This window comes from Paroedura picta, chromosome 10 (genome assembly GCF_049243985.1).
Source record: "Paroedura picta isolate Pp20150507F chromosome 10, Ppicta_v3.0, whole genome shotgun sequence".
NCBI lineage: Eukaryota > Metazoa > Chordata > Lepidosauria > Squamata > Gekkonidae > Paroedura > Paroedura picta.
This window is the reverse complement of record NC_135378.1, coordinates 3,153,382-3,173,382: the sequence shown is the minus strand read 5'-3', so window position 1 is coordinate 3,173,382 and position 20,001 is coordinate 3,153,382. Positions and strand designations below refer to the sequence as shown.

Sequence of the window (20,001 nt, the reverse complement as noted above, 5' to 3'; positions counted from 1 at the left end):
AATGTTTCCTTCTCATATGAAGACACCCCCCCCCCCAAACAAAAAAAGAAAAAAGAAAGAAAGCATCTGCTGTATCTTGGCCTTTAAAACATTCTTGGGGATTAATACAATATTACAAAATACAATATTGCAAAGTGGATGAGGTCTCCTGTAGAGTTCACACTGTGTCACCCAACTCTGAGTGGAAACAACTGGGGCTTTTTCTCCTCATTGGCCCTGGGGATCTGATTGGGCCATGCAGACTTTTAAAAAGTACCTTTGGGGACCGCACAAGGAGCTTAACAGTGTAGCTGAAAGCGTATGCAGGAAAAGATTTCTCAAAGGCTTCTGGCCTGAAATGGTGGTGAAGACCCTCTCTACCACTTTGGGTTTGGCTCTGCCTTCTGTGGTGGTGTCGGAATTCCAAAGGTGCCCCCAGGCTCAAAGAAGTTGGGCCGCCTGGTCCAGTGGCACCCCTGGACTCCGTGAGGCTTCCTACGTCCTCTTCTAACAGAAGGCCCCTCAAGCCTCATGGGAGGAGAGATGGCTGCCAAGAGGGTGAAGGAGGTCACCACCTGACTAACATAATGTTTCTACCTGGATTACAGTAATGGATGCACAGCCACAGCTGACATTTAGCTTCCTTTTATTCTGCCTGATGGTTGGATGTCAACTTGAAATCTTGTATACTGTCTACACCCAAAAAATAACGATACAAAGTAACCAGTATCGGCTGTGTTCTCTCTGAATTGTCCCAGGGGGAAGCAAACATGCAATGCTAGCCAACCACAGCTAAAAGCAACAGTGTACCACCTTTCCATGGTTTCTGCAAGCTGCATTCTGGCAAGGAACTGGTTATCTCTGCGAATCTCACGGACAGCTCCTTTAAGTTCACGCTTGTGCCTATGAATCAGTCGTTTTCTTTCCTGCTCTCTCTCATTGCTGCCTTGCTTCTTTCCAAACTCTAGGCTGAAACAAAGTATATTATTAGCACACTTGTCTGCTGGACCTTGCTGGAACAGGTTTCCACAAAGCGTCTTCCAAGTTCTGGAGACATCATGAAGGCTGAATGGCCAAGCAACTGCTTTACACACAGAAGGCCCTTGACTGAGTCCCAAGGATTCTCTAGATGAGCCTCCTGCTAAACAGGATCCCACCGGGAGTTGAGATGCCCGCCTCCAAGTGGGTCCTGGAGAGCCCCTGGAATTACAACTCGCCTACAGAGATCAGCTTCCCTAGAGAAAGCAGAAGGCTTTCGAGGGTGGCTTCTGGCTTTGTACCCTGCTTGGGGGGGGGGGGGTCCCTGTCCTCTCCAGGCTCTACCCCCAAATCTCCAGGAGTTCCCCTGCTGGTGGCTGGGGGGGGGGGTTAGAAACCTGGCAAACCTAGCAGGTGATGTGAAATCTCTCCACCTGGGATCCTAGACAGTCCCTACCTGGCAGAACCGACAATACCAACAGTGAACATTTCTGGAAATTTTGAAACCAGTGGCACCTCCAGCAGCGTACTGGCTGAGAGGACCACCTGCCCCACCAATCGCCAGCTAGAGGATGGAAAGGAGGAAGAAGTGCTCCCTCAATTTCAAAATGTTTCTCTTGGAAAAATAAAGAAAATCCTCAGACCTGCTCTGGAAGATAAGGATTTTCTCATTCAAAAATAACGGTGAATCTCCTGATGCCCCCTGGGTTTTGACCACTGCGTGATCCAGTGTTGGACTGGATGGGCCATTGGCCTGATCCAGCATGGCTTCTCTTATGTGCTTAAAATATTTCACAGGAGGGTATCTGGGCAAGATGGTTGAAAGGGCCGCGGCAGACCAGCTCCTGGCATTCTTGGAAGAAACTTCGGCATTCGATCCATATCAGTCTGGCTTTCGACCTGGCCACGGGGTGGAGACGGTGCTGGTCGCCCTGTTGGATGACCTCCATCGCCAGCTGGATAAGGGCGGGTCGGCAGTGCTGGTTCTTCTGGACCTGTCGGCCGCTTTTGACATCGTGGACCACGAGCTGTTGGTCCACCGCCTTGCCGGCACGGGGATACGGGGCACAGCGTTACGCTGGATACGCTCCTTTCTCCAGGACCGGACCCAGAGGGTTGCAGTGGGAGATGAGTTCTCGCGTTCCTATAGACTCCCTTGTGGGGTCCCTCAGGGTGCGGTCCTCTCCCCCACATTATTCAACATCTTTATGCGCCCTCTGGCCCAGCTGGTACGGAGTTTTGGACTGGGTTGCCACCAGTACGCTGATGACACCCAGCTCTATCTCCTCATGGACGGCCACCCGGACTCCCCCCCGGAACCATTCGCCAGATGTTTGGAAGCAGTGACAGAATGGTTCGAGCAGAGTCGCCTGAAACTCAACCCCTCCAAGACGGAGGTCCTGTGGCTGGGACGTAGGGGGCAGGACCAGGAAGCGCGCTTACCCACCCTGGCAGGGACGCAACTCACCATCACGTCCCAGGCCAGGAACTTGGGTGTGGCCATTGATGCCTCCCTGACTTTGGAGGCGCAGGTCAAAAAAGTAGCGGGCCAGGCGTTTTTCCACCTTCGCCAGGCCCGACTATTAGCGCCCTATCTGTCCCCCGAACACTTAGCCACAGTGATCCATGCAACGGTCACCTCCAGAATAGATTTCTGTAACTCGCTCTACGCGGGCCTTCCCTTGTCCTTGATCCGGAAACTTCAGCTAGTGCAAAATGCAGCTGCTAGGGTCCTTACTGGCACATCTTGGAGGGCCCACATCCAGCCAGTGCTGAGGCAGCTGCACTGGTTGCCAATTGCTGCCCAGATCCGGTTCAAGGTTCTGGTTCTAACCTTCAAGGCTTTACGCGAGTTGGGACCCACATACCTGAGGGACCGCCTATCGCCCTATGCCCCTCGCAGGGCCTTGCGCTCTGCGGGTGAAAACCTGTTGGTCGTTCCCGGCCCTAGGGAAGCACGCCTGGCCTCGACCAGGGCCAGGGCCTTTTCGGTCCTGGCCCCGACCTGGTGGAATGAGCTCTCGGGAGAGCTGCGGGCCCTGCGGGATCTTTCAACATTCCGCAGGGCCTGCAAGACGGAGCTCTTCTGCCAGGTTTATGGTTGAGGCCGGGGCTGATAATAGATCTATGCCTCCCCCGGGGACTCGGGCTCTGGACCCGAAGCAAAACATCATCAGGACCTCCTCTCCACCCGCTAGTAGTGGGAGGGAGGGGGGGAGTTGAGCTGCCATTCTTGCCATGCCGGCAATATTGGCAATGTTATTATTGTTTTATGGGGTTTTAATGGGGAATTGCGATATTGTTACCCGCCACGAGCCGCAAGGGAGTGGCGGGCTATAAATCTAATAATAATAATAATAATAATAATAATCTCCCGCCCTCGTGCTCTCCCAACTTTTCCACTGGAAAAAATCAAAGAGTCCTCAGATTTCCCATGCTGTACCTTTTAAGTGTGAAAACGCTGACTTTAAGAAGTATTTCACTCATTCTAAAAGAGAAAATATTTCACAGATGGCCAAAGGTTACAGATGCAGAAGGGGCCCATTCGTCCTGTGACTGGAATGTCAGAATCCACTCTTCATTCTACATGCACAAGACGGTTTGGCAAACTTGCTTGAATAAATGATTGGGGGCTGTGGTCTATATTGCTGTGTACAGCTTATGATAAGTAGGAGCCCATTGATGTAATTTCTGTACTGCTTAATGAGTCATGTGACTACTTGTAATATGCTTCAGTTCTTTCTGGCGGCTCCAGACTTCTAACATCCAAATGCACTCATTAGGGAATGTCTCGTCCTGACACACTCTGTGTAATCTGCCCGGAGTCCTTGTGAGAAAGGAGGTCTATGTGACAAAGTAAATAAAAATGTCTGACCTATTTTTCTTACATCTGGAGGTAACTGGTACAACCTTAGCACTCTTCACTGTAAAGGTCGATTCAACCTTTGCTTTTTACATTAGCAATCTGTTAATTAAAGTAGTATTTTTATTTACTTTGGCTATATCCCACTTGGATCCTCAATGTGAACCCAAAGTGGCTTCCAACATCCTCACCTTCTCCATTGTCCACACACACAGTTTGATTCTACCTGCAGCTTTCATATCTCCAAGGGATATTTCAGAGCTAGAAACACTCACACTTTCACTATTTTGGGTGTGAACAGCTTCAGTGGGACCGGTTTTGTCTTTTCACACACCAGTGGATGACAATGTTGCCCTCGTGCCTCCAAATGTGTCAGAACACTGTTATGCAACTCCTTAAAACAAAAGCCAAAAAAGTTAGTTCAGCATAAATCGATCAAGATACAATGGATCATGTGTCCTCTCTGTGCCACTGAAGTACCCCATTGTTTATGAAGAAGAGAAACCCGAGTGTCTGGAAAATCATAAGCCAAACCAGTTACAGTAACCAAATTCTCTTTAGAGATGCAGTCTATTCTGACACAACGGGCCACATGTCCTTACCTGTAATTGCATCGGGTACCCACTCACTGGCATATGCTGACTGAGCAGGATTCGGATGGGTTTCATTATTTCCTGGATGGATGGGAGCGATCCATACAGAACAGCACATCTTTTAATTAGATCCAGGCACGTGTCTATGCAGGAGAGCCTACAAAACAGCCCCATCAGAAATTGAAGTATAAATGACAATATTCTGAGTAAAGTTGTACAACTGCAGGGAGAACAGATTTTATTCCCCCCCCCCCCCCCCGTCCCAAAATTCTGTGAATGGAGGTGCCGAAAACTATAGGCCTTGCAGGCAACTCACACAGAAGCCAGCCTCACTCACCACTGGCAACCCCGGGAGGACGAGGCTACCATCTGCCTCAGGATCCCAGCCAGCTTCCCTATTAGTTCAAAATGGCATCTGATCAGGGGTCCCCCCCCCCCTTTTGAGCCTGTGTGCCCCTCTGGTGGGTGCAGGAACCAAATGGCTGCCACGGGGGGCAGGGCCAGCCACACAACTACTACGGCTGCTTAACTTCAGTAACACAGCAGATCCTTGTGTGGTGGTGGCACACATTTTTAAAAGCCTGCACAGCCAATCAGAGCTCTAGGTAGGGCAAAAGCCCTACATAGTCCCACCCACTTCCCAAAAACACATGGTGTGAACTAGAAAGTGTCAGTGGGTATCATGGCACCCAGGGGAACCATGCTGGGCACCCCAAAATATCCAATGCAACGTTATGGCAAACATTTGCTCAAGAATGAAGAACAGCACACTGTTTCTTTCTGCATCAGATACGGTAGCGATCCTCAACCTGTAGTCCGCGGACCACATGTGGTCCTTTGACTAATTGGAGGTGGGCCGCGAAGGACACCTTCTTCCCCCCCTGGCCCTTTACATCATCCCCCCGGCCCTTTACAACACACTTCGGGTGTCCTTGTCTCCCATCACTCCCAGATGGGACTATCTCGTTGCAGAGAAACAAGCTCAGGGTTCCCATTGATTTGTCATTGTCATGAGTTAAAATTTCCATGAAAATAAAATGTTTCTTATGTTCATTGTTGTTGCGTGTCTGTATCTTATTTTGAAGGGGTGTTTAAACATTACCATAGCGATCAGAGAGCCTTAGGGAAGTGGTTGAGAGTAGAGGAGTAAACTACCCCCCCCCCACCAGGCCTCAGTAAAAGGCGTTGAGTGGTCCCCGGTGAGTGGTCCCCGGAGATAAAAAGGTTGGGGACCACTGAGATACGGCAATAAAAGAGATGTGTTTACATTAGTAGCTCCTTATACTGGTACCAATTTCATAGCATTTCAGAATGAAAAGCACATTTGCACACTGTACTTGTGCGGACTGCAGCTGATAGAGAAGATACTCTAGAATAGATAGAAATAATCAAGACATTCCAACTTAAAAATGATTAACTTAAAATAGTCTAAATCTTCTGAAAGTCTAACCCATTCAAACACAGATTAAAGGGTTCCCAACTCTTTCAATGGCCTGGGAAGATGGCAGCGGAGTTCAAGAGTCCTGCAGACACCTGACAAGTTTGGGATTTATCCTGTCTGGCAACTTTGCCCCGCTCTGCTGTCCTGTTTGTTGTGGATGTGGACTGCCTGTTGCCCACCTGCTCGCCTACTGCCTGCCCTCTCACCTGGCTTTCCCGTCCTGCTCTCGGGGTGCACCGAGGGAACTAGAGCTGCATGGAGTTTGGAACCATCGCCCCAGCACTGCACTGCCCCCTCTGCAGCGCTGCATGGGGGTTCATTCTGGTCTGTGGACTCCAGCCCAAGTTCCAGAGCTCTTGAAGCTTGGGGGACCATGCTACCGTCTATTGCTGGGGGCTTTTTCTTGGCTCCTTGCTGGATGTCAGCTCCAGCCCTCCCGGTGGGGTCTTTGGGCTGGGCCCTTGTTGTTGTCAGCCACCCTGCTGCTGCAAGCGCACTAAGGCTGTGGCCTGGCAGAGGCCTTTCTTTTGGCTCTCTTGCCCCGGTGGCTGACGCCTTGCCTGCCGAGGCCCCAAGGCATCAGTTGGGGGGTGGGTGCTAGTCAGGCTCGCTGCCCATGAAAGCTACTGCAGTGGAAACTGCCACCGTGCTATTACAGTGCTGCTGGGAGACAGCCTGGCTAGGGCCTCATGCCGGCCTCTTGGTCTCCCTTTGGCCTGCTCCAGCACCACTTCCCCGCGGGCCTGGCTCAGCTCGACCAACTCCTCCTCAACACGGGCTGACACTCCTGCCTGCACCAGGCACCCGCTCTCCTCCTCCTCCACTGCCTGCACCCAAGATTGGCATGGGAGGACAAGAGGCAGAACTGAACTAAGAAACCCTGGAAAAATACCAATTATGGTGCTGCTGGGAGCCTGGTTAGAAGAAGAAGAAGAGTTGGTTCTTATATGCCGCTTTTTCCTGCCCAAAAGAGGCTCAAAGCGGCTTACAGTCGCCTTCCCTTTCCTCTCCCCACAACAGACACCCTGTGAGGGAGGGGAGGCTGAGAGAGCCCTGAGATTACTGAAGAAGAAGAAGAGTTGGTTCTTATATGCCGCTTTTCTCTACCCAAAGGAGGCTCAAAGCGGCTTACAGTCGCCTTCCCTTTCCTCTCCCCACAACAGACACCCTGTGAGGGAGGTGAGGTTGAGAGAGCCCAGATATTACTGGAGAAGAAGAGTTGGTTCTTAGATGCCGCTTTTTCTCTACCCAAAGGAGGCTCAAAGTGGCTTCCAGTTGCCTTCCTTTCCTCTCCCCACCACAGACCCCCTGTGGGGTGGGTGAGGCTGAGAGAGCCCTGATATCACTGCTCGGTCAGAGCAGTTTTATCAGTGCCGTGGCGAGCCCAAGGTCACCCCTGCTGGTTGCATGTGGGGGAGCACAGAATCGAACCTGGCATGCCAGATTAGAAGTCCGCACTCCTAACCACGACACCAAGCTGGCTAGGACCTCATGCTGGCCTCTTGGTTTCCCTTTGGCCTGAAATAACTTCTGCTTCGGGCCATTGGAGTTAGACAACTTAATATCAAGACTAACCTCCATCATTGCCTGGAACTAACTGGACTTACCCGATCAAATACTCTCCTTGAAGTTAATGATGGCCTGTGCACTAAAACACCATTCAGCCTTTCAGGACGACTGTTACTGGGGCCATTGCTGCCTCCACCCCTACCAAGACTGTTTATACCACATCCACGACAGCGGTGGTCCCCAACCACCAGGCCACGGCTCCCTCTCCCCATCCCCCCCCCCCCCCGCAATCAGAAACTTCCCGCAAAAGTGGCCGATTAGCTTGCGGCCCAGCAAGCTTCGTTTTGTGGGAGGGGGGACGAGGGAAGCAGGTCCGCACATGCGCATGCGCTGCAGGTCCGCACATGCGCATTTGCACCATGCGTGGCCACAAACGTGCATGCACGGCAGTTTCGCGCGATCTCCCTCCCCACCACTGCCGGTCCGCAGCCTTAAAAAGGTTGCGGACCACTGCACGACAGGACTACTAAAGGCACTCTCTGACAGTGGGGCTTTAGGAACTGGACCCAATCCAGCCTGGTTTCCAGCAAGGCTGTGGGATGGCAATGGCTTTGGCCGCCCTTCCAAGCTACCTCCAAAGGCGGGTCAGCGGCGCTCGTGTCATTATCACATGGCAGCGTTTGACACAATCAAGCATGAGCTTCTGGCTGCCAGCCTTTCTGACATGGGGATATGGGGGTCAGCCTGACAGTGGCTGACCTCTTCAAGGTTGGGCATGGAGGGTCACGATCAATCTGCAATCTTCTCCCTAATATTACTCAAGATCTGTATGCGTCCTCTCACAGCTGACTAGGGGGCACGGGTGTAACCAGTAAACTGACGACAACCAGCTCTATCAGTGGATGGGCAGCTGGCCCGATACACTCCCAGAATCACTGGCCAAATTCCTGGAGGCTCTGGCCGAGCTCTGGAAGAGCCACCGGGCACTCAACCCTTCAAAGACAAAGGCCCTGTGGCTGGGGAAGAAGGGTCTAGAAGAGGATGCATGCCTACCCTGCATTTAACAGCTTACACATCATCAAGAGCGTAGGGCAGTGGTTTTCAACCTGGGGGTCGAATGGCCCTTTCACAGGGGTCGCAACAGGACAAGCAGCTTGGCCGGGGAGGCACCATCCACAGAACAGCCTTGCGGGGTAGATCATGATAGAGCATTAATCTGTCTGGAGCAGCAGAAAAGAGCGAGATCGGCATGGTGGGACAAGAGGCAGAGCTGAACTGAGAAACCCCAGAAAAAAACAATGGATCTTCTCGCCATAGGTCAATTTTGGTTTAATTTCTGTGAAAGAACCCTTGCATAATTTTATGGTTGGGGGTCACCACAACATGAGGAACTGTATTAAGGGGTCTCGGCATTAGGAAGGTTGAGAACCACTGGCCTAGGTGTTACATTCACAACACAAAGGTGCAGGTGGTGAATGTAGCTTGCCAGGCATTTTACCACGTGAACCTACTGGCATCCTATCTAGCACTGGGATACCTAGCCGCAGTGATCCATTCAATAGTCGCCTCCAACTTGGACTACTGCAAGATGCTCTATGTTACCCTTGGACCTGACCTGGAGATTACAGATGGTGCACAAGGCAGCTGCACAGTTCCTCATGAGAACCCCGGGGAGAGCCTATATTGGACCTTCCCTCCAGCAGCTGCACTGGTTACTGGTGTAGTTCTGGATCAGGTTCAAAGGTTTGCTATGGACCTTTAAGTCCTTACATAGACTGGGCCCGGTGTATCTGAGGGATCACCTCTCCCATATATTCCCTAGAGAGCACTGCACTCTACTAATACCAATTAGTTGGTACCCCCTGAGAACCAGCTTGGTGTAGTGGTTAGGAGTGCAGACTTCTAATCTGGCAATTTGGGTTTGATTCCCCCCTCCTCCCCCACATGCAGCCAGCTGGGTGACCTTGGGCTCACAACAGCACTGATAAAGTTGTTCTCAGTGAGCAGGAATCTCAGGGCTCTCTCAGCCTCCCCCACCTCACAGGGTGTCTGTTGTGGGGAGAGGAAGGGAAGGTAATTGTGAGCCACTTTGAGAGTTCTGCGGGGCCTGAAAAATGGTACTTTTCTGCTAGACTTATGGCTGAAAAATTTTATGGGCCTCCCTCCCTCCCTCCTCCTGGCCCTTGGGTCCCTCCTAATTTTTATACCATCTCCAAATCAGGTAGCTGGTGGAGAGCGTATAAGGAGAGTGAGGTGAGGGGAACCATTTTTAATTGTGTTTTATTATTGTCTCTTAATACTGGGTCTTACTTCTTTGTTATGTGTGATGCCCCAAAGCGATGCGGGTAAGGGCACTGTGGAAATTAAATAACTAATAATGGCCATGTAAGGGTAAGGCGTATTTTATACTTGTGTACAAATCATTCCATTATTTTCAATCCAATGGAAATGCTCTGACACATCAAAAACACATCTCCAAAGTGGCTGAGCACATCACTGAAATCAGTTGGCACTTCCTATTCTTACCTGAGATGATTTGCTTCTGTTCTATTTTCTTTTGATCCAACTGCCATATGGAGTGGAAGATTTTGTTTTTGCCAGGCCTTTGTGTCTACTGTCTCACTTATTACAAGGAGGTTGCAGTTTTTATCTAGTGACCTAAAAGGATGTATCCAAGTAAGTCCTAAAAGACAACAATGCACACCAATTATTAGTTTTGACTGTACACATCCTGACAAGTGAAGATGTACAGACCAAGAGAACAACCACTGGATGGCAACAAGCAAGAACTTAAGGAGAGCTGGGATTAAAAAGGGAGCATGGGTATTCTGGATATGCACCCAAAACAATGAGAACAGTACAGTGATGTTGCATTGCTTTGGCACAGAAAACCATATTTGCTACAGTTCAATACTATAGCTACACTTGCTTTTAGATAGCTTTGCAATACATCTAAGATTAGTGCAATGGGATCGATTCAATTAATATACTTTAGATTATTATGGTATGTAAACAATGCTTATGTGATGATCAGGATGGGAAGCAGCAGGCACAAAATCTTCATCTATTCCTCTTTATTGTCTCAACTTACATTTAGAAGCACCACACCACAGTTGACCTGGCCACCTTCAAAATGTGGAGCCGGGTAGAGATACACCATGCATGGCCCAGGTATTTATTTGTGTTGCACTTAAGAATGAGCCCTCCTTTAAGCTATCAGCCCCATTAACATTACCTTGGACTCCTGTGCTTGGCACAGACATGTGCAGAATTCTCAAGAGGAAGTTGAGAAGTTCAGGGATGAATCTTTGCGACACCGATACATATTGTAGGAAGAGACAGCAAACAAACAATCCTTTAGCAACATCTTGCAGGGTTGTCACTGGACACTGAAGAAGAAGAAGAAGAGTTGGTTCTTAGATGCCATTTTTCTCTACTCAAAGGAGGCTCAAAGCGGCTTACAGTCGCCTTCCCATTCCTCTCCCCACAACAGACACCCTGCGAGGTGGGTGAGGCTGAGAGAGCCCTGACATCACTGCTCGGTCAGAACAGCTTTATCCCTGCTGATGGGAGCCCAAGGTCACCCAGCTGGCTGCATGTGGGGGAGTGCAGAATTGAACCCGGCTTGCCAGATGAGAAGTCCACACTCCTAACCACTACACCAAACTGGTCAAAAAGGCCACTTTATTATTCCTTCTTTGAATACACTTAAAACATTTAATTTTACCCTCCCTAAATGGTGAGAAACATTCCATTAACATGTGTGAGAATCCAAGAGAAGGTATTTAAAAGGTACACAAACATTATAGCCATGAAATGAAACACTGGACTCACCCAAAGGTGTCTTCTCGTCAATGGGGCAAAGTCATCCAGAGTGGTTAGGTCATGCCTCTGCTCGCTCACTGAAATGCACATTTTTTGCAGTAGCCCATCTGCTGACCAAGAGCCTGACCCTCCAGTTCTTCCCAAGCCCTGCTGTGTTCAGTTATTTGTGTCAGGCTAGTTGTTTTCTGTCTAGTTGTCTGTCTGTCAGTTTGTTTGTTCTAGTGTCTGAAGACGGGTAATGTATCCCAAGGGTGGGATGAGGATGACCGCCCACTGAAGAGAAGAAACCTTCAGGTGAGTCCAGTGTTTCGTTCTCCTTCAGTGGGGCCGAAGTCATCCAGAGTGGTTAGCTGTGCCAAAGCTGTCCACTGGGTGGGAACAGGTCACTGGCCTATTGTTGAGTCATGTGCTGTAGGATGCGGTGTCCAAAGTTAGCTTCCAGGGAGTCCATCTGGTCAATGAGATAATGCTGGGTGAAGGTGGAGAAGGACAACCATATCGCCCCTCTGCATATTTCTGCTACTGATGTTCTGGTAGATAAAGTTGCGGAGGATGCAGTGGGTCAAGTAGAGTGTGCCATGTTCTTCCCCAGAGGGATCTTGCCTTGTAGTTCGTAGGCTTTGATGATGCACTGTTTGACTCAGTACGTGACAGCGTAAGTGGACGCCTTCTTGTCCATGATGACCGCACCGTGCAAGATGAAGGGAGTGTCTGAAGGCCACCATTCTTTTCAATTAGATGTGCAATGACCTCTACCCATCCATTTTGTGAAGCTTCTTTTCTGCCTGGTTGGCAGGACTGGCATGATATTCCAGAAAGGTCACTGGTTGTTCTAAGTGGAAGTGGGAAGAAGCCTTAGGAATAAAGCTAGGGTCCGTACATAGTACTACCACATTGTCCTTGAAGGTGCATAGTTCATTCCTGGACGAGAGGGTGGCCAATTTTGAGACCCTTCTGGCTGAAGTAGTGGTCACCAGAAAGGCCACCTTTCAAGTGAGGAATCTGAGTTCTACCTGCCTGAGGGGTTCGAATGGTGGCCTGGTTAAGGCCCTAAGAACGATGGGATGCCTCATTTTTCCACCATTTTCCAGGTGGAAAAATGATGTTGGACTGGCAGGTCCAGCTGTTGTGCTCCTTTGATTGATTGATTGATTGTACTTATATACCGCCCTCCCCGGAGGCTCAGGGCTGTTTACATCATAACAAGGAACAATACATAAAACAGTCTATAAAAACATGTAATAACCTTATACTAATAACTAATAATTGTAACCAGATAACAGTACAACAGCACAATATAACAGTATGACAATATGGCAGTACAAACAGGTCCAGGGCTTATTGATGGAATTCTGAGGGGGGGCGGGGGTGAAGCAGGGGCCCTTTGGTCGCTGTTGATTACATCTGGTCTCAGCCAAATGCCTGGTGGAAGAGCTCCTTTTTGCAGGCCCTGCGGAACTTTGAGGAAGTGGTGAATGTAGGAATTTGCCATGAGGGTATTTGTATGGTCTAGGCCCAGTACAGCTTTCAAAGCTGTCACGTGGTGTCGTAGCGTGGCTGTGGGAAGGCCTTGTGTCCTGCCCTCATAGAGAAAGGCAATGACATACTTGAATGATGGGTTGGTAGGGAACACACCATGCTTAGTGGCTCAACTGGCGAAGGCCTTCCAGGTATGATTGTAGATCTATCTGGTCGCTGGCCTCCTGGCCCGACTCATGATGTCAACAAACTCGGCTGGGAGGCCTAAGAGATGTCCTCTCAATTTCCAAGCCGTTAGTTGCAGCCACTCCGGGTCCAGGTGCTGGACTGGGCCTTGAGGCAGTAGATCCCTGCGGGCTGGTAGAGTCCAGGGTTTTGCCAGCGACATTTGTACCAGGTCTGTACCATGGCAAGCTGGGCCAGTGAGGTGCCACAACAATCTCTGTCCGGATCCTGTGTAGTAGCTTGCCCACTATAGGAAGAGGTGGGAAAGCGTACAGGAGGTCTCGTGGTCAGGGTGGCTGAGAGCATCTTCTCCTTCCGCTGCCTTGTGGTAGAAGTGAGTCAAAAACCGCTCTGTCTGAGCATTGTGCGATGTTGCCAGGAGGTCCATAATGGGTTAACTGAACTTCGCTGCCAGTTGTTGGAATACTTCCTGGTTTAAGCTCCATTCTCCAGGATCCAGGTCTTGCCTGCTTAGCCAGTTCACCTGCTGGTTCATGAGGCCCTTCAGATGTTTGGCTCTGAGAGTGGCCAGGTGCTTCTCCGCCCATCACAGAAGTAGGTGCACTTTCAGGTAAAGGGAGTGGGACCGTGTCCCACCTTGCCTTTCAACGTGTGCCTTTGTGGTCATGTTGTCAGCATACACTAGAATGTGTGTGCCCTAAAGTACCGGCTGAAAGCATGGAGAGCCTGGTGTACTGCTTGAAGCTCCATCCAGTTATGCTGTGGGATCTTTCCATCTGGGACCATCGTTCTTGAGCTGTCTGCTGAGCTCTCCAGCCTCTTTGGCTGGCGTCCGTCCTCATAATGATCTGTGTTGGATGAGAGAATATGTGCCCCTGGTAAAGTTGGACAGGGCTGCCAAAGCTCTAATTGCCATTGATGAAGCCTTATAGTTTTTCTTGAGGGCATGCTCATTTTTCTTGTCCACCAAATCTTTGATGGGATTATCACTGTCGTTTTGTAGTATGGCGCTGGAATGGAGGGCCACCAAGGGAGCATCAGTGAGCAGGACTTTGAGGTCCTCCATTGCCTCATCGGTAAGAGTGTAGAGGCTCTTGGCAATGGAAGTGAGGGAATTTCCAAAGCCCGTTATGGACTACTTCACCTCCAGGATGTCCTCAAAGTTATCTGGGAAGGGATGAATGGTTTGCACTGGTGTGGGTCTTTTGAAACCTCTAGTATCCAGACTGGCAGAAGCTTTGGGACAGGGTTTCTGCTGAACCTACATCTCCTGAGTGTGGATATCACCTTGGGCAGGATACGCTGTAGGTGTTCTGCCTGGAAAAGCTGTCTGTAATGTCAGCAGTTCCTCGCCCGAGATTTCCCCTTTCTCTTTATCTGACAGCAGCTCCTAAATTCTGCCTCCTTAGCTGTCTGTAGTTGCTAGAATTAATTATTCCTTGGATCTAGAGCAGTAGGTCAATCCATACTGGAGGGTCACCAGATGGGCTACTGCAAAAAATGTGCATTTCAATTGCCCTACCTGAGTCAGCAGAGGCATGACCTAACCACTCTGGATGACTTATTGAAGGAGAAGTGGTTATTAAGAGCACCGAAGTCAACAACAACACAATACCCTTATTGGCATAAAACAAGTTAGGAGTGAGGGAAACAGAAACAGAATAATCACAAAGCCCCAGTCATTGTAGATATTAAAACTGCAGACAAGAAGTCAGCTGTAATAAAAGTGACAGTAGAAACTGACAGATCAGGTCTTTTTGATGAGTTCTCAGTTTAGGTATAAGGGGTATGATATGCCTTTGCTGGACCATGTACAAAGGACAATCAGGTAAAATATGTTGAATAGAATCAGGAACATTTAGTTTGCAAGAACATAATCTGTTTTTGAAAGGAGTCTTAGCGAATCTCCCTTGTAACACTTTGGGCGGAAAAGCATTGAGCCATGATCTATGGTGAAGGGGGTTTGCCAAGTTATAGAAATAAGCTGGCATTACTCCATGCTGCATTTGGACACCAAGTGTGAGGAGAACAAATTGCTGGAATAGTCGGGTAGATTTTTAGAAGTTCTTGATTGAGAAGTTGTCGAAATTCTTGATCGACAGCTTCATTTCCCAGAAAGTAGAGAGGGGAACCAGGGGCTCTGCTATTTTAGACTTGATTCTCATCAATAGGGAAGAACTGGTAGATGAGGTGGAAGTAGTGGGCACACTACTGGTAGCAGTAGCAGTGACCATGTGCTTTTGCAATTTTCAATTGGGGGAAAGAGAAAACCTTTACATAGTCGTACGTATAAACTGGACTTCAGGAAAGCTGATTTTCACAGACTTAAAGGTATGTTGCGTGGTCAGAAAGACTTAAAGAGATGGGAGTCCAAGAGGGCTGGGAGTTTCTTAAAAGTGAAATACTGAAGGCTGAATCACAAACAATTCCCTTGAGAAGAAAAGATGGAAGGAGCCTAAGGAAGCCAAGATGGCTCCATCAGCAGTTGTCAAAAGATTTGAGGAATAAAAAATGAGTAATTTAGGAAATGGAAGGAAGGCCTTATTACCAAGGATGAGTATAAACAAATAACCAATAATTGTTGGGGGAGTGTTAGAAAAGCTAAAGCTCAATATGAGCTTAGGCTAGCAAGAAATGCTAAACATAACAAAAATGGCTTCTTTAGTTATATTTCACGCAAGAAAAAGAACAGGGACACCATAGGACCACTGCGAGGACAAGAAAGTGAAATTATAACAGATGATGAAGAGAGGGATGAACTGCTTAACTCCTATTTCTCCTCAGTCTTCTCTTGTGAGGGAAATAGTGGTCAATGTGGCAAAAACGTAACACAACACGGGGGACGGGAATGGTTGCCCAGGATCACTGTTGGAGCAGTCCACAAACACTAGTTTCTTTAAATGAATCAAAGTCTTTTGGGGCAGATGAACTGCATCCAAGGGTACTTAGAAGAACTTGCAGATGTCATCTCTGAACCTCTGTCCATTATTTTTGACACTTCTTGGAGAACAGGTGAGGTGCCAGACGATTGGAGGCGGGCAAATGTTGCCCCCATCTTCAAGAAAGGGAAAAAGGAGAATCCGGGTAATTATCGACCGGCCAGCTTGACATCTGTAGCTGGCAAAATTTTGGAACAAATAATCAAACACTTGGTCCTTGAGCAGCTAGAACTGAGAGCCGTGGACATAGTTTATCTGGATTTCAGTAAAGCTTTTGATAAGGTTGTTCACAAGGTGTGTGTAAGGTTGTTCACAAGTTCTTGTTCACAAGTTGGTAAAATGCGGTATGGATCCTAATTCTGTCAGGTGGAAAAATAACTGGTTGACAAATCGTACCCAGAGGGTACTTGTTAATGGTCAGCATCTTCTTGGAAAAGAGTGACAAGTGGAGTACCCCAAGGATCTGTCCTGGGGCCTGTGTTGTTCAACATATTTATAAATGAGGGATTAGAGGGGATACTTATTACATTTGCAGACGATACTAAACTGGGAGGGATAGCAAACACAACTGAAGACAGCAACAGAATACAGGATGATCTTGATAGGCTCGAGAAGTGGGCTAAACTGAATAAAATGAAGTTCAATAGGGACAAATGTAAAGTTCTGCATTTAGGTAGGAAAAACAAAATACACCAATATAGGATGGGGGAGACTTGTCTTGGCAGTAGCATGTGCGAAAAGGATCTAGGAGTCTTAGTAGACCATCCATTGAACATGAGTCAGCAGTGTGACTCAGTGGCTAAAAAGGCAAATGGGATTTTGGGCTGTATCAAACGGAGTATCGTGTCCAGATCACGGGAGGTGATGGTACTGCTTTACTCTGCTCAGGTTCGGCATCACTTGGAGTAATGTGTTCAGTTTTGGGCACCACAGTTGAAGAGGGTTGTTGACAAACTGGAACGTGTCTAGAGGAGGGCAACAAAGATGGTGAGGGGTTTGGAGACCAAGACGTATGAAGAAAGGCTGGGGGAGCTAGTTCTGTTTAGTCTGGAGAAGAGACGACTGAGAGGGGATCTGATAACCATCTTCAAGTATTTAAAAGGGTGCCATATGGAGGATGGAGCAGAATTGTTCTCTCTTGCCCCAGAGGGACAGACCAGAACCAATGGGATGAAATTAATTCAAAAGAAATTCCATCTCAACATCCAGAAGAAGTTCCTGACAGTTAGAGCGGTTTCTCAGCGGAACAGGCTTCCTTGGGAGGTGGTGGGTTCTTCATCTTTTGAAATTTTTAAACAGAGGCTGGAGAGCCATCTGACGGGGAGGCAGATTCTGTGAAGGCAAAACAATGGAAAAGCTTCCTCTCTATACTGAATACTGAAAGAGAATTGAATGAATCGTTTTCCATTATCTGGTTGCAAAAGCTCAGGGTAGATTACAGCAAGAGCACTCTGCAAAATCCTCCTGCCAGGACCATTCTCACCACCCATCTCACAGGGTTTCGGTTAGATATTCCAGCTCAGGAATTGCTGTTCCCTCCCAGATGAAGCAGATTCTCTTGTTCAGATGCTAGAAAGTTGATTAACCTACTTTTGAGTAGAAACTTAACTACAGTTTCAATTTTTAAACTAGTTTATTGTGGACAGTAAATTCTGGGTCCTAATGATACTGCTGACATACCTTTGTAAGGAGTTGGCTCATATAAACCATGGCTGGTGTTACCACAGGATGCCAGTAATCAGAGGTTGGAAAAAGGATCCCAATGATTTTCAAATATATAAGCTGAAAGATACAGAACCAGTGTCAATAACCACGACTATGTACATTTACCAGCTGCCTGAATAAGGAGTTTTGGTGGGATGTCTAGGTCCTGGGCCAGGCCACTCTGGTAATCAGCAAATGGAACAGGGCTAAGCTCAAGTTACACTGCTATTCCCATGTCTGCTCCTGCAGGGGTTCTGAACTGGACACGTTCATTTGGGTAGCTGAGAAAATATGCAGTATTAAGCAAAAGTGTAATGCTGGACTGCTCTGTGGATAACCCTTGTCGTTCATGACACAGAGGCATTATTCATCCATGAGCCAGCCAACACAGGCTACTTTGGAGGTAGAAATGAATTACTGTACTCAGAGAAGTAGAAGCAGGCACCTGGAGCATCAATAGGAAGAAACATCCCATCAGCAGGGCACTGCAATGGTTCAAGCTGTTGTTAGGGGCATATAAATGGGCCTCAGGATTAAAATGCATTATCTAATCTAAATATAAAATTTGGATTTTAAGATGAACATGGCTTTCAGCATTTTGCCATCTGGTATACGATCAAAAATTATTCTCATTTCCAGAGTTAATGTCTCATTAGTGTGATCCATGCGACGGTCACCTCAAGACTGGACTTCTGGAACACGCTCTACGCAGGCCTACCCTCATCCTTGATCCGGAAACTACAACTGGTGCAGAACACTGCAGCCAGGATCCTCACTAAGACATCATGGAGATCTCATATCCAGCTAGTACTCCAGGAACTCGGCTGGCTCCCAGTTGAATTCCGGATTAAGCTTAAGGTTCTGGTAATCACCTTTAAGGCCATACGGGGTCTGGGCCCAGTGTATCTGAGAGACCGCCTCCCTGCCTATACCTCTAAAAGAGCCTTACGCTCTGCCACCTCCAACTGGCTGCAGATCTCTGGCCCCAAAGAAGCACGTCGGGCCTCAACGAGGGCCAGAGCCTTCTCGGTCCTGGCCCCCACCTGGTGGAAGGAGCTCCCTGAGGAGATCAGGGTCCTGCCCAACCTTCCACAGTTCCAAAGGCCTGCAAAAGGGAACTCCTCCACCAGGCATTTGCATGAGGGCCAACCAACTCAAATATCTGCTGGAAAGGGCAGTACAGAAATTTAAATAAGTAAACAAATAAATAAATAATTTATTTTTCTCAATTTCCATGTCATCTACCATATCTAGTCCTGGAAATGGTGCACGGCCTCTCGTTGCTAGAATTTCTTCCATGTCATGAGCAGCTTCTTGAAAGATAAGTTTCATGTGATTACTTGCAGCTTCAGGGAACATCTGGCAAAGATCATACAAGATCCTGTTCACAAAAAGCACATGACAATATCAAATCACCATATCTGCATTTAATTCAAAAACCAAACAAAGCAATTTAACCAAATGGCCTGGATTACCCAATTAAAATGTTGAACTTCATGATGCAGTAGTCTCATTGGAAGACCCCAACCAAGTACGTGTTGCTCAGAGCTCTACACCAGCCCCATGAGAACAATTAACAGGTTTACTGCCAATAAATAAATCAAAAATCTCTGCAGCTCAAAAAGAACCCCCATATATATATATATTTTTAAAACACACCAAGAAACAAAATATCCAGATCCACTATTGAGTTAATGTAACTGTGGTCAGGTCAGGTACCAAATTAATTTATTTCTAAGGAGAGTCATTTAGTAGCTTACTCTGACCAGGAAGTACAACAGTCAGGCTTGCATTTTTCATAAAAAAGTTCACAAGCCAGAATTTGATGTTGGGCACACTGGGTACCCCAGCATGAACTGTATCAGAAGGCTTGGGGTATGCTGCCCAAAGGGGGAGAGGCAACTTCACTGCCTTGCAGTCACAGAATCACAGAGTTGGAAGGGACCTCCAGGGTCATCTAGCCCAATCCCATGTACAATAAAGGAAGTCACAACTATCTGCCTACCCACAGTGACCCCAATTTCATGCCCAAATGATTTCCCCCACCAAAAGTCTCCAGAATCTAGCCTGGCCTGGAGGGAATTCACCTACCATCCCACAGTGGCGATCAGCAATTCCCTGGTATGCAAGGAAGGGCCACAAGAGACAAACACTGGCACATCCCTTCCTGCACACCCACTCACCATCTGTCTCAGTTCATAAAATCAGCATTCCTGTCAGGTGAATATCTTGCCTCTGCATAAACACTTCCAAAGAAGGAGAACTTATCTCCTCCAGAGAAAGCCTGTTCCACTGAGGAACCGCTTTGTCAGGAAATTCTGAATGTTTAGCCGAAAATTCTTTTGAATTAATTTCAACTCATTGGTTCTGGTCCGACCCTCTACAGCAACAGAAAACAACTCTGCTCCATCTTCTATATGGCAACCCTTCAAGTGTTTGAAGATAGTTATCATATCACCTCTTATTCGCCTTCTCTCCAGGCTAAACAGACCAAGCTCCCTCAAC

The 20,001-nt window shown here is 48.0% G+C and overlaps 1 protein-coding gene across 1 annotated transcript in view; it reads right to left on the bottom strand.

Moving 5' to 3' along the window:
* The window catches only part of NOP14 (NOP14 nucleolar protein), a 44,298-nt gene that overhangs the window by 547 nt on the left and 23,750 nt on the right, over positions 1-20,001 (bottom strand). Inside the window, exons 11-17 of the mRNA XM_077301604.1 lie at positions 18,742-18,877; positions 17,473-17,574; positions 10,599-10,752; positions 9,890-10,046; positions 4,423-4,570; positions 4,096-4,214; positions 793-948 (exon numbers count right to left, since the gene is read on the bottom strand). Of these exons, the coding sequence (XP_077157719.1) occupies positions 793-948; positions 4,096-4,214; positions 4,423-4,570; positions 9,890-10,046; positions 10,599-10,752; positions 17,473-17,574; positions 18,742-18,877 (972 nt within the window). The remainder of the gene's footprint in view (positions 1-792; positions 949-4,095; positions 4,215-4,422; positions 4,571-9,889; positions 10,047-10,598; positions 10,753-17,472; positions 17,575-18,741; positions 18,878-20,001) is intronic.